This window comes from Carassius gibelio, chromosome B17, assembly GCF_023724105.1.
Source record: "Carassius gibelio isolate Cgi1373 ecotype wild population from Czech Republic chromosome B17, carGib1.2-hapl.c, whole genome shotgun sequence".
Lineage (NCBI taxonomy): Eukaryota > Metazoa > Chordata > Actinopteri > Cypriniformes > Cyprinidae > Carassius > Carassius gibelio.
The window spans coordinates 10,014,824-10,028,472 of NC_068412.1; the positions used below are offsets into that span (position 1 = coordinate 10,014,824).

General features: G+C 36.4%; 3 protein-coding genes across 5 annotated transcripts in view; 2 read left to right on the plus strand and 1 right to left on the minus strand.

Annotated features, from left to right (window-relative positions):
• Positions 1–9,287, minus strand: part of LOC127976172 (E3 ubiquitin-protein ligase UBR1) — a 33,559-nt gene extending 24,272 nt beyond the window's left edge. For 2 of the 3 annotated variants that reach the window (XM_052580408.1, XM_052580406.1), the window contains exons 1-4: positions 3,935–4,018; positions 1,522–1,787; positions 1,185–1,263; positions 511–621 (exon numbers count right to left, since the gene is read on the minus strand). In XM_052580408.1, coding sequence (XP_052436368.1) covers positions 511–621; positions 1,185–1,263; positions 1,522–1,787; positions 3,935–3,976 — 498 coding nt within the window. In that variant the 5' untranslated portion in view covers positions 3,977–4,018. Of the gene's footprint in view, positions 1–510; positions 622–1,184; positions 1,264–1,521; positions 1,788–3,934; positions 4,019–9,203 lie in introns of those variants that run through there. The other variant, XM_052580407.1, reaches the window with a different exon arrangement.
• Positions 4,599–8,273, plus strand: LOC127976173 (probable G-protein coupled receptor 132). Its single transcript, XM_052580410.1, has 2 exons — positions 4,599–4,821; positions 5,757–8,273. Exon 2 carries the CDS (start codon positions 5,770–5,772, stop codon positions 6,727–6,729), a length of 960 nt encoding a protein of 319 aa, XP_052436370.1. The 5' UTR covers positions 4,599–4,821; positions 5,757–5,769; the 3' UTR covers positions 6,730–8,273.
• Positions 9,288–9,903: 616 nt separating the features above from the next.
• On the plus strand, positions 9,904–13,536 carry LOC127976174 (probable G-protein coupled receptor 132). The gene is made up of 2 exons (XM_052580411.1): positions 9,904–10,090; positions 11,026–13,536. Exon 2 carries the CDS (start codon positions 11,039–11,041, stop codon positions 11,996–11,998), a length of 960 nt encoding a protein of 319 aa, XP_052436371.1. The 5' UTR covers positions 9,904–10,090; positions 11,026–11,038; the 3' UTR covers positions 11,999–13,536.
• Positions 13,537–13,649: the final 113 nt, after the last annotated feature.

A 13,649-nucleotide genomic window follows, 5' to 3' on the forward strand; every position in this document is an offset into this window, starting at 1 on the left:
AGGCTGTCAAACACAAAAAGGCACCTGCTGTTTTCCGACAAAGGTGGCCATGAGTGAGTGTGGATCTGGAGCCTGATCTTATCATGATGGATCTATGGAGTTCACAGAACACTGAAGCAGACCATCCAGGCACACAGCAAGAAACCAGCCCATATCAGAACACCCTCGCTCTTTAGATGAATTAATATACCCTTCAACACCCAAAATCTACTAATGATAGTCTTTCATTCTTTCTAAGCATTTTGTACATTCATTTCCTTGTACGACAAACCCTCTTACTAAAGACTCTACTTTTTTTTTTTCTACTCCTGCAGTCCAGCTGGTTTTGCATCACAGGCCTGCTGCGCGTCACTTTCCCACACACTTTGTGTTTTTCCCACAGAGGGAGGGAAGGGTTTAACAAACGCATGGACAGAACGGCTCCTCTGACCTCGAGGCAGGAAGTTAGCTCAACAATAGTGTTCATGGAAAAAAAAAATCTTTGCTTCGATAAGGGAAAATAAACGGTACCATTTCCATAGAAACTGAGGTGCCAGGGTCGTGTTGGGAGCAGCAGGGTCCGCTCTTCCAAGCCTCCAAATCTCCACAGTCACAGAAACCTCCTCCTGCTGAGGCATGCATCTGTGCCAGCAATGCAAATGAAGAATACGTATAAATAAACCATATACAGTAATAAACATAATAATACCGTATTTTCCGGTCTATAAGTCACACTTTTTTTTCATAGTTTGGCTGGTCCTGCGACTTATAGTCACGTGCGACTTATTTATCAAAATTAATTTGACATGAACCTAGAGAAACAAACCAAGAGAAAATGAACCAATAGAAAACATTACCGTCTACAGCCGCCAGAGGGCGCTCTATGCTGTTCATTGCTCCTGTAGACTACACTGAGCAGCAGAGCGCCCTCTCGCGGCTGTAGACGGTAATGTTTTCTCTTGGTTCTAAATAAATGCGAATTATAGTCCAGTGCGACTTATCTATGTTTTTTTCCTCGTCATGACGTATTTTTGGACTGATGCGACTTATACTCAGGTGCGACTTATAGTCCGGAAAATACGGTACTTCAGGTAATGGTAAAATAAAAAATCTAATAAAAACTTGTAGAACAAGGTTGAGATTTTGGGAAAGGAAAAACAAACGATTTAGTAAAAAAACTAATTAGAAGTAATAAGTGCATGTACCTTGTAGCGATGACTTTTGTGCACACTCTTCTGGAAGCATTCAATGCAGAGCACACAGGTGGGATCTATTGCACAATCCCTGGGACATACATAAAAGAGTTCAGCATAACAACTTCAGAAAAGCATGGGGACTGGTGTTGGGTTGATATATACTTCCAGGTAATAAACACATACATATATAAAAACAAGATTTGGAAACACACATTCTTTATTATTACTATTTTCTGCTATTTATAATAACAGTTAAGTTTGGACCGTGCACAAGCTGAAAGTCTCGCTGATGTTCTCCTATAGGAGTCGATGACTGTATATATTATCAAAGGGGCTCTGGTCTAACCTGCAGGAGTAGACGGTCTCGCCCTCTTTAAAGACGCGTCCACACTGCAGAGCTGAGGAGCTGCTGTTGGATTGCTGGAGCTTCTGCAGGCCAACACAGGGTTCTTCTCCAAAAAGGAAGCACTCCAGAGGATACAGGAGGCATTGCTCAACCTTTCGCTCCTCCTCCCCTTGTTGTGGCTCCGTCTCCAGACAGTAAATTAGAGGGACTTGCTCCCCTAAATAGCGGAGTATGGCAGCCCCTCTGTTTGAATCTTCCTGCCATTTCTGATGGCAAAAGAGAAACAGCATTGATTATATAACAAACTAAATACATTAAAGAGTCATATGTGACTCTGGAGCACAAAACCAGTCATAAGTAGCGCAGGTTTACTTGTAGCAAAAGCCAAAAATACAAAACTACACGCGTCAAAATGATTGATTTTTCTTTTATGCCAAAAATCATTAGGATATTAAGTAAAAATCATGTTCCATGAAGATATGTAGTACATTTCCTACTGTAAATATTGCAAAACTTTTTTATTTGTAATATGCATTGCTAATAACTTCATTTAGACAACTTTAGAGGCAATTTGCATTTTCTCATTATGACTTTTTTTGCGCACCCTCAGATTCCAGATCTTCAAATAGTTGTATCTCGGCCAAATATTGTCCAATCCTCCCAAACCATACATCAATAGAATGATGCAATCAGATGATGTATAAATCTGAATTTAAAAAATAAATAAAAAATCGTCTTGTACATTTTGAAATAAAGGTGCTCAAAAGTTTTATTTTAGTAAAAAAATCTTCCTCCTCAGTTCAAAAAGACCATTTAAGAGCAATATGTAAGAAATCTTCAGTTCACTGCAATTGCATGGAAAAGAGCAACAAGTAAACTAAAGATATATCCTTTTGTTTTCCACAAAGCAAAAAAAAAGAGGAAATAAAACTCCTGAATACAGTCTGAAGATTTTCTTTATTATAATATTATATTTAAATACATATTTAATTGTAATTGTATATTTATAAAAGAATAGTAATATATAACATTTTAAAACTATATTTGTAGTATTTTTTATACTTTTTTTTTTTTTTAATAAATGAATAAATAAGTGGGTAGCTATTATGCATGTAAATTTTGGTGGTTATTGCTCATATATGGTGATATGCTCATATTCAAACACCAAATCACATGAACAGCATGCTATTTCTGTCAGTATTCAGAATCTTTACAATGTCTAAAAGATATTCCCAGTTTTTAAAGTACACTAAGTGCACTGTAATAATATGCATCAATCAAACAAAGACGTTTCAGAGCTTCTTAATGCACAGATAAACCTATCATAAATGCCCTTTGACCGCTAGCCATCATAATCAAAACTGTGGTGCATTCCTATCCATACCAATAAAACTGAATGTTTTAAATAAATTCTACTCCTGTCTGAATGAATTAACCGCATTGTGTGCAGCAAGATCTGTCAAAGAAGGACCAAGGGTCAGTGCCGCTGGTTATTCCCATGTCAACTGACTAACGAATAAGACTGTGCTAAGCAATGCATTATTAAACAGGAAACTCTGGCATAACTGCATTATGACACATTAGGAAAGCTGATTTATGTTCTGTCTCCCCCTGTTTCTGTCAGATTTTTTTTTTTTTTTTTTTTTTGGAAAATCTACATCCTGATCTATTTTAAGGTAGAGAAATCGCGAGGAATATACTTTCAATCTCTGCTACGTCTTTGCAAATTTAACCCTTAAGCTAGCGTTTCAAATTACGCATCTTACAAATATAAACTTAAAAAAAGTTATTTAAGAAAAAAAATTAAATAAGCATTAAAACCTAATGGTTAAACGCAAATTTTGGTTATATTGCGCAAGTCTACATTCTGTAGTATCAATTTAGCAAATATAAACAAGTAATAATAATAATAAATAAAAACAGTATATTCTGATTATAGAAGGGTCTGCATGAAAAGGTGAAAACAGCTGGTGAAATTGTGTCGTATTCAACACAATCTACATAAAAATGATAAATGAAAGATTTTATTCGTAAACAAACCTAACTTACTAAAGCATCACCTCGTATATTCAGATTAAAAACTGCTCGTTTTACCTGCAGTAACTTACAAGAAACTATTCATGTTAACACTAAACAATAAGAGCTCGTGTTGCGAATAAAACAAGAAGAAAACGCAGTGAAAGCGGGTGTTGAATCTGCTCGTGTCTGCGTGCTTGATCGTGATCAACAACCCTGTAAACAAAATGCAGTATCTGACCAATATGTTCATCATCAAATCGTAGATAACACAGAATCTATGGGTTTACCACGCATACTCAGCATGTTCATTTCCCTCCCGAAATCATAATATACTGCAAAACGCGTGACATGCGACTGAATTTATGTCTTAAATGATTTAAAGCCAAGTATTTACCGTGCTCAACTGTAAACCGTTCAGAGACTCCGCCACCGCCATGATCAAAATGCCGTAAAGTGTCACCACAGCAACACAACTAGGACGGATTTGCAACAGTTTAAAAGTCTTTTGGCTTGATATGGATTCATAACAGGTAATTCAGATTGTGGGCAAATTATAAAAGCATGTGCATAGACATTACATAACACAAATAATAAAATAATAGGACACATTTTAATGAATTAACAACTGATTACTAATCACGACATGAGACGTGAGCATAAATGTAGATTCCTGAAGATTAACAGTGAACATGGAAAGTAATTTATATTCTTATAATCTAGACAATGTTGTGATTTGGAGTTGGTTTGTGGTTAAAGAAAATAATGGGGACGCCGTAAATTACCCCTTCTCAGTGAATTATGCATATTATTATTTTTATTTATTGCCCTGCAGCGCCCTCTGGAACTCACTTTTTCATGATGGTCCAAGGTCAAACAAACAAACGAACAAACAAATAAAACTGCCTCTCACATAAGTATTTACAGTAGCCTAAGGGAGAGTTGAGTATTTTTACCCAAACCCTTAAGTTTAAAATAATATCACATCACATATGACGTCACCCCAAGCAAAAGTGAAATCAACGTTCCATCGCTCTTTAAATGGTAACGTTATTCAAAAATGTCTTGCTATACGTAACTGCTGTTTCCTCTGAGTCTGTAGCAAAGAGTCTGTAGCAGACAGCATCTCACACATTATCACTTCCTTCACGTGCAGCTGAGCGTTTATCAGCGAGCTCGCGAGCATGAAAAAGAGATTTGTGGCTGATTTGACAAATAGATACGGAGACTGACGACATGAACATTTATACTGAGTCGTGATTCCGCGAGCATCTGGAATATTAGGTAACTCTTTTATTCGTTTTATTATGTAAAGTTTCATTAAGGAATCAAAACTTAGAGGGAAACGACAAATTGCTGCGTTGTGTAAAGTCAAACCCTTAAGAATATTGTCCCATTGTTTATTTATTATTATTATTATTATTATTATTGTAAAAATGTATGAACACCATTTGTAGCCTATAACCAGAGTTTTACTACAAATACCAAGGTTGGTTAGTGTAGCAAACCCATTGTTAATGTGTGGTTACTATGGTTTAACTACATTAACCATGTTTTTGTTTTGTTATATTTGTAGTAAAACCATGGTTAATTTTTGAAAGGGAAACCTGTAGTAACCTGATATATAAGCGAGCTGGTCTATCAGTATTACAATTATATGAAAAATATCATGTTATACTGATATGGTAACAATTTACAATAAGATCCCGTTAGTTAATGTTAGTTAATGCATTAACATTATTAAAAGTATTTTATTGTTGGTTCATTTTAAACTAACACAAATAATGTAAAATATGACAGATATTCCTACAAAAAAATGTATGCAAGTGTGGTGCGGTGGTCGTCATATTTATAAGTGAGCTATAAAATTACATTTAAAATAAAATATCTAAAATAAATCCCAATGTTCACTAAAATGTCATCTTAAAATGTCCATCAATTTTTTTTTACAATTTATTCCATGTATCCAACATAGCAAGACTAGGCTATGTGATAATATGAAAACACCCACAAAGTGTTTTATAATATTTGACTTGGCTTTAGGAAGTAATCTGAGTGGAAAACGAGAACAAAATACTTCTATAAATGTATTTAAAGTAGCACGTGAGGATTGTTTCCCAGCATTACTGTTGACATTACCTTTGTTTTTCATGGTCCTCTCCATGCTTTTTAAATGAAATTATGTTTTTGTCCCCCATCATTTTGGATCCCACTCTCAGCTTTCCAGTGACCATGAACATAACTGGTCCAACAAACCACACGAACAGCTGTAAACCATTTTACGAGGAAGAAAACCCAATTCCACTTGTGGTTCTCTACAGCACAGTCCTCACATTAGGCCTGCCTGCTAACCTGATCACAGTCTTCCTCACGTTCCTCGAAGTGTGCCGGAAGAACGTCCTAGGAGTCTACCTCTTCAGCCTGTCAGTGTGTGACCTGATGTATCTAGGTACACTTCCACTCTGGGCCATTTACATCAACAGAGGTCACCACTGGGAGTGGGGCTCTTTGACCTGTAAGTTCACCGGCTATGTGTTCTTCAACAACATGTACATCAGTATCTTCTTGATGTGCTGCATTTCCGTGGACCGCTTCGTAGCGGTGGTCTACGCCGTGGAGTCTCGAGGTCTGAGAAGGATGAGGCATGCCGTGATCATCAGCGTTGTGATTGTGTTGGTCGTTGCTGTCGGACACGTGCCGGTTTTCACCATGACGGAGGGCGACTCTGAGTTAATGGAGGAGAAGCGGTGCTTCGAACCAAGTGACCCCTCTGTCGTAGTGACGGGACTCAACTATTCCCGCTTCTTCATCGGTTTCTTCATCCCGCTGTGCATTTTAATAGTCACCAACTTGGCCATCATAGCTAAAGTTCGAGCTAGCACTGGTTTGAAGCCAAAGGCCAAGGTCAGAATTCGTAACCTGGCCTTAGCCGTCATCTTGTTCTTCTTAGTCTGCTTTACACCGTACCATGTGATCCTTTTGCTACGTGCCATCAATTTCCACTTCTCCAATGGGAAATGTGACTTTGAGAGAAGTGTCTATACACCGTATACGATCTCTCTGGGTCTGTCTACCATCAACAGTGCCATAAACCCTGTTTTCTATGTGCTTAGCAGCAACAGTGTTCATAAGAAGATCCACAAAGGCCTACAAGGGTTACGTAGCAGCTCGAGATCTTCTTCTTTTACATGATTTATTTAGTTTCCATAGCTGAGATTGTGTAGCCTGTACAACATTTCAATGTTTTGAATATAAATGTGTTATGTTTCTATTATCCTTTTTTTATTAAAATGAAATGCTATTCAACTTATTGTGGAAGATTCATCTGTGTTCACTATGTATTTTTTTTATTTTATTTTATTTTTCATCAACAACTTTTCTCTGGTGACATATGGCAGATTTCTCCAATAATCTGATTTTTTTTTTCATCAGTACTTTTCATCAGTTTGTTATCTTAGATTATAGTAAAGTCCAAGTGTGAAATAGATGTTTTTGAGTTTGGTTTGAAATGTATGCAGCCACAGACACGTAACGAGGAAATGGTTAGAGGTTAAGGTGCTGATGTGCAGAACAAGAGGATGTCTTTCTGTTTGCAGGTGACAGTCTAGACATTTATGGACTGTGTGCCTGCATTATGACACGTAGTTACACACATGGGCTTGAGAATGGCTTATTTTTTTGGTACTGATTTAAAGGTAAGTGTAAAGAATCAGGACTTGATGCATGAGATGTTTTGTTGTGGTTATGACGGAGCATGAGAACGGATGCTCAAATATGTTTATAACTTGTACCTTCCTTGACCTTGAATTGTTTGTGAACTTGCTACCTGCTTGGTTGTAATAAAAGATAGAGCAGGTCTGTTTTTTTTTTGTTGTTTTTTTTTAGGCGAACACACTGAATGACAGGAAGTTTGACAGAATCATAAACCAGGACTGCCACACAAAGCTACATGTACCAATAAGGGAAAGGAGTATGATGGTAAAATGATGATAAAAATTAAATGTATTTAAATGGTCTTGGTATGAAATTAAAGTTAGATTCTATCTTCATAAAAAAATTGTGTTTGACAAATTATATATAGATATATAAACTGATATACCACAGAAGCCATACGGGAAAAACAAATAAAACAAAATATGCTGTTGTAGAGCTTTAAACTTCTCTTTTTATTACTTAAAGACAAACTGCTTTAAAGTGGACACCAGCTAAGCTTAGGCAGTAGCAGCAGGCAGTGGGATATAGAAGTAAATGGCTGCATTTAACTTCCTGTACTTGAGGTTTATGGTGATTTCCTTTTCTTTTTTTTTTACACACTTGTTAGTTCAGTAGTAGTGCTTTTGTCAAGCAGACTTTAACAGGCTTGGATTTATTTATAAAAAGTGCTTGGAGAACTTTACCTGTGCTTGTTTCCGTTCACATGAATGCAGGCAGTAGTTCGTACTTTTTGCAAAGGTTCAGTTTTCTGAAGTAGTGTGTGTCAGTGCAACTGTAAGAGAGTGTGTGTGTGAGTGTCTGTGCATGTGATGCTGATTATTGCAGAGGATCTTTCTTGTTCTGGTAGAGCAGGAGGCTCATGTTGTACTGGCTGAGCCACCAGTGTGAGATCTGCTAAAAGAACACTTGTGTGTTCGGACATTGTGATGATGGCATCAGATACAACAACAACAACAGAAACACTGTTGAAAAAAGAACACTGTTGAGTTTGTTCATTAGTCAATTACATCAATAAAAATTGTTTTAAAAGTAGTAAAAAGTAAACAAAAACAAAAAAGAGAGACTGGAATAATTTCATATTTAATCTTCAAATGAATGTAGAAACAACATAAAGACAGCATTTTTTTTTTATATTTATTTAATGGCATCTTTTTTATGACTGAAGGCGATCACTGATACCATTATTACAGATGTCTATAGGATCCCCCCCCCCCCAATATTTAATAATTGACTATAGCCATTCAACATCACTGTATAATTGAGAGCTATAAATTTTAAGCTAGCGTTTCAAATTACGCATCTTACAAATATAAACTTAAAAAAAGTTATTTAAGAAAAAAAATTAAATAAGCATTAAAACCTAATGGTTAAACGCAAATTTTGGTTATATTGCGCAAGTCTACATTCTGTAGTATCAATTTAGCAAATATAAACAAGTAATAATAATAATAAATAAAAACAGTATATTCTGATTATAGAAGGGTCTGCATGAAAAGGTGAAAACAGCTGGTGAAATTGTGTCGTATTCAACACAATCTACATAAAAATGATAAATGAAAGATTTTATTCGTAAACAAACCTAACTTACTAAAGCATCACCTCGTATATTCAGATTAAAAACTGCTCGTTTTACCTGCAGTAACTTACAAGAAACTATTCATGTTAACACTAAACAATAAGAGCTCGTGTTGCGAATAAAACAAGAAGAAAACGCAGTGAAAGCGGGTGTTGAATCTGCTCGTGTCTGCGTGCTTGATCGTGATCAACAACCCTGTAAACAAAATGCAGTATCTGACCAATATGTTCATCATCAAATCGTAGATAACACAGAATCTATGGGTTTACCACGCATACTCAGCATGTTCATTTCCCTCCCGAAATCATAATATACTGCAAAACGCGTGACATGCGACTGAATTTATGTCTTAAATGATTTAAAGCCAAGTATTTACCGTGCTCAACTGTAAACCGTTCAGAGACTCCGCCACCGCCATGATCAAAATGCCGTAAAGTGTCACCACAGCAACACAACTAGGACGGATTTGCAACAGTTTAAAAGTCTTTTGGCTTGATATGGATTCATAACAGGTAATTCAGATTGTGGGCAAATTATAAAAGCATGTGCATAGACATTACATAACACAAATAATAAAATAATAGGACACATTTTAATGAATTAACAACTGATTACTAATCACGACATGAGACGTGAGCATAAATGTAGATTCCTGAAGATTAACAGTGAACATGGAAAGTAATTTATATTCTTATAATCTAGACAATGTTGTGATTTGGAGTTGGTTTGTGGTTAAAGAAAATAATGGGGACGCCGTAAATTACCCCTTCTCAGTGAATTATGCATATTATTATTTTTATTTATTGCCCTGCAGCGCCCTCTGGAACTCACTTTTTCATGATGGTCCAAGGTCAAACAAACAAACGAACAAACAAATAAAACTGCCTCTCACATAAGTATTTACAGTAGCCTAAGGGAGAGTTGAGTATTTTTACCCAAACCCTTAAGTTTAAAATAATATCACATCACATATGACGTCACCCCAAGCAAAAGTGAAATCAACGTTCCATCGCTCTTTAAATGGTAACGTTATTCAAAAATGTCTTGCTATACGTAACTGCTGTTTCCTCTGAGTCTGTAGCAAAGAGTCTGTAGCAGACAGCATCTCACACATTATCACTTCCTTCACGTGCAGCTGAGCGTTTATCAGCGAGCTCGCGAGCATGAAAAAGAGATTTGTGGCTGATTTGACAAATAGATACGGAGACTGACGACATGAACATTTATACTGAGTCGTGATTCCGCGAGCATCTGGAATATTAGGTAACTCTTTTATTCGTTTTATTATGTAAAGTTTCATTAAGGAATCAAAACTTAGAGGGAAACGACAAATTGCTGCGTTGTGTAAAGTCAAACCCTTAAGAATATTGTCCCATTGTTTATTTATTATTATTATTATTATTATTATTGTAAAAATGTATGAACACCATTTGTAGCCTATAACCAGAGTTTTACTACAAATACCAAGGTTGGTTAGTGTAGCAAACCCATTGTTAATGTGTGGTTACTATGGTTTAACTACATTAACCATGTTTTTGTTTTGTTATATTTGTAGTAAAACCATGGTTAATTTTTGAAAGGGAAACCTGTAGTAACCTGATATATAAGCGAGCTGGTCTATCAGTATTACAATTATATGAAAAATATCATGTTATACTGATATGGTAACAATTTACAATAAGATCCCGTTAGTTAATGTTAGTTAATGCATTAACATTATTAAAAGTATTTTATTGTTGGTTCATTTTAAACTAACACAAATAATGTAAAATATGACAGATATTCCTACAAAAAAATGTATGCAAGTGTGGTGCGGTGGTCGTCATATTTATAAGTGAGCTATAAAATTACATTTAAAATAAAATATCTAAAATAAATCCCAATGTTCACTAAAATGTCATCTTAAAATGTCCATCAATTTTTTTTTACAATTTATTCCATGTATCCAACATAGCAAGACTAGGCTATGTGATAATATGAAAACACCCACAAAGTGTTTTATAATATTTGACTTGGCTTTAGGAAGTAATCTGAGTGGAAAACGAGAACAAAATACTTCTATAAATGTATTTAAAGTAGCACGTGAGGATTGTTTCCCAGCATTACTGTTGACATTACCTTTGTTTTTCATGGTCCTCTCCATGCTTTTTAAATGAAATTATGTTTTTGTCCCCCATCATTTTGGATCCCACTCTCAGCTTTCCAGTGACCATGAACATAACTGGTCCAACAAACCACACGAACAGCTGTAAACCATTTTACGAGGAAGAAAACCCAATTCCACTTGTGGTTCTCTACAGCACAGTCCTCACATTAGGCCTGCCTGCTAACCTGATCACAGTCTTCCTCACGTTCCTCGAAGTGTGCCGGAAGAACGTCCTAGGAGTCTACCTCTTCAGCCTGTCAGTGTGTGACCTGATGTATCTAGGTACACTTCCACTCTGGGCCATTTACATCAACAGAGGTCACCACTGGGAGTGGGGCTCTTTGACCTGTAAGTTCACCGGCTATGTGTTCTTCAACAACATGTACATCAGTATCTTCTTGATGTGCTGCATTTCCGTGGACCGCTTCGTAGCGGTGGTCTACGCCGTGGAGTCTCGAGGTCTGAGAAGGATGAGGCATGCCGTGATCATCAGCGTTGTGATTGTGTTGGTCGTTGCTGTCGGACACGTGCCGGTTTTCACCATGACGGAGGGCGACTCTGAGTTAATGGAGGAGAAGCGGTGCTTCGAACCAAGTGACCCCTCTGTCGTAGTGACGGGACTCAACTATTCCCGCTTCTTCATCGGTTTCTTCATCCCGCTGTGCATTTTAATAGTCACCAACTTGGCCATCATAGCTAAAGTTCGAGCTAGCACTGGTTTGAAGCCAAAGGCCAAGGTCAGAATTCGTAACCTGGCCTTAGCCGTCATCTTGTTCTTCTTAGTCTGCTTTACACCGTACCATGTGATCCTTTTGCTACGTGCCATCAATTTCCACTTCTCCAATGGGAAATGTGACTTTGAGAGAAGTGTCTATACACCGTATACGATCTCTCTGGGTCTGTCTACCATCAACAGTGCCATAAACCCTGTTTTCTATGTGCTTAGCAGCAACAGTGTTCATAAGAAGATCCACAAAGGCCTACAAGGGTTACGTAGCAGCTCGAGATCTTCTTCTTTTACATGATTTATTTAGTTTCCATAGCTGAGATTGTGTAGCCTGTACAACATTTCAATGTTTTGAATATAAATGTGTTATGTTTCTATTATCCTTTTTTTATTAAAATGAAATGCTATTCAACTTATTGTGGAAGATTCATCTGTGTTCACTATGTATTTTTTTTATTTTATTTTATTTTTCATCAACAACTTTTCTCTGGTGACATATGGCAGATTTCTCCAATAATCTGATTTTTTTTTTCATCAGTACTTTTCATCAGTTTGTTATCTTAGATTATAGTAAAGTCCAAGTGTGAAATAGATGTTTTTGAGTTTGGTTTGAAATGTATGCAGCCACAGACACGTAACGAGGAAATGGTTAGAGGTTAAGGTGCTGATGTGCAGAACAAGAGGATGTCTTTCTGTTTGCAGGTGACAGTCTAGACATTTATGGACTGTGTGCCTGCATTATGACACGTAGTTACACACATGGGCTTGAGAATGGCTTATTTTTTTGGTACTGATTTAAAGGTAAGTGTAAAGAATCAGGACTTGATGCATGAGATGTTTTGTTGTGGTTATGACGGAGCATGAGAACGGATGCTCAAATATGTTTATAACTTGTACCTTCCTTGACCTTGAATTGTTTGTGAACTTGCTACCTGCTTGGTTGTAATAAAAGATAGAGCAGGTCTGTTTTTTTTTTGTTGTTTTTTTTTAGGCGAACACACTGAATGACAGGAAGTTTGACAGAATCATAAACCAGGACTGCCACACAAAGCTACATGTACCAATAAGGGAAAGGAGTATGATGGTAAAATGATGATAAAAATTAAATGTATTTAAATGGTCTTGGTATGAAATTAAAGTTAGATTCTATCTTCATAAAAAAATTGTGTTTGACAAATTATATATAGATATATAAACTGATATACCACAGAAGCCATACGGGAAAAACAAATAAAACAAAATATGCTGTTGTAGAGCTTTAAACTTCTCTTTTTATTACTTAAAGACAAACTGCTTTAAAGTGGACACCAGCTAAGCTTAGGCAGTAGCAGCAGGCAGTGGGATATAGAAGTAAATGGCTGCATTTAACTTCCTGTACTTGAGGTTTATGGTGATTTCCTTTTCTTTTTTTTTTACACACTTGTTAGTTCAGTAGTAGTGCTTTTGTCAAGCAGACTTTAACAGGCTTGGATTTATTTATAAAAAGTGCTTGGAGAACTTTACCTGTGCTTGTTTCCGTTCACATGAATGCAGGCAGTAGTTCGTACTTTTTGCAAAGGTTCAGTTTTCTGAAGTAGTGTGTGTCAGTGCAACTGTAAGAGAGTGTGTGTGTGAGTGTCTGTGCATGTGATGCTGATTATTGCAGAGGATCTTTCTTGTTCTGGTAGAGCAGGAGGCTCATGTTGTACTGGCTGAGCCACCAGTGTGAGATCTGCTAAAAGAACACTTGTGTGTTCGGACATTGTGATGATGGCATCAGATACAACAACAACAACAGAAACACTGTTGAAAAAAGAACACTGTTGAGTTTGTTCATTAGTCAATTACATCAATAAAAATTGTTTTAAAAGTAGTAAAAAGTAAACAAAAACAAAAAAGAGAGACTGGAATAATTTCATATTTAATCTTCAAATGAATGTAGAAACAACATAAAGACAGCATTTTTTTTT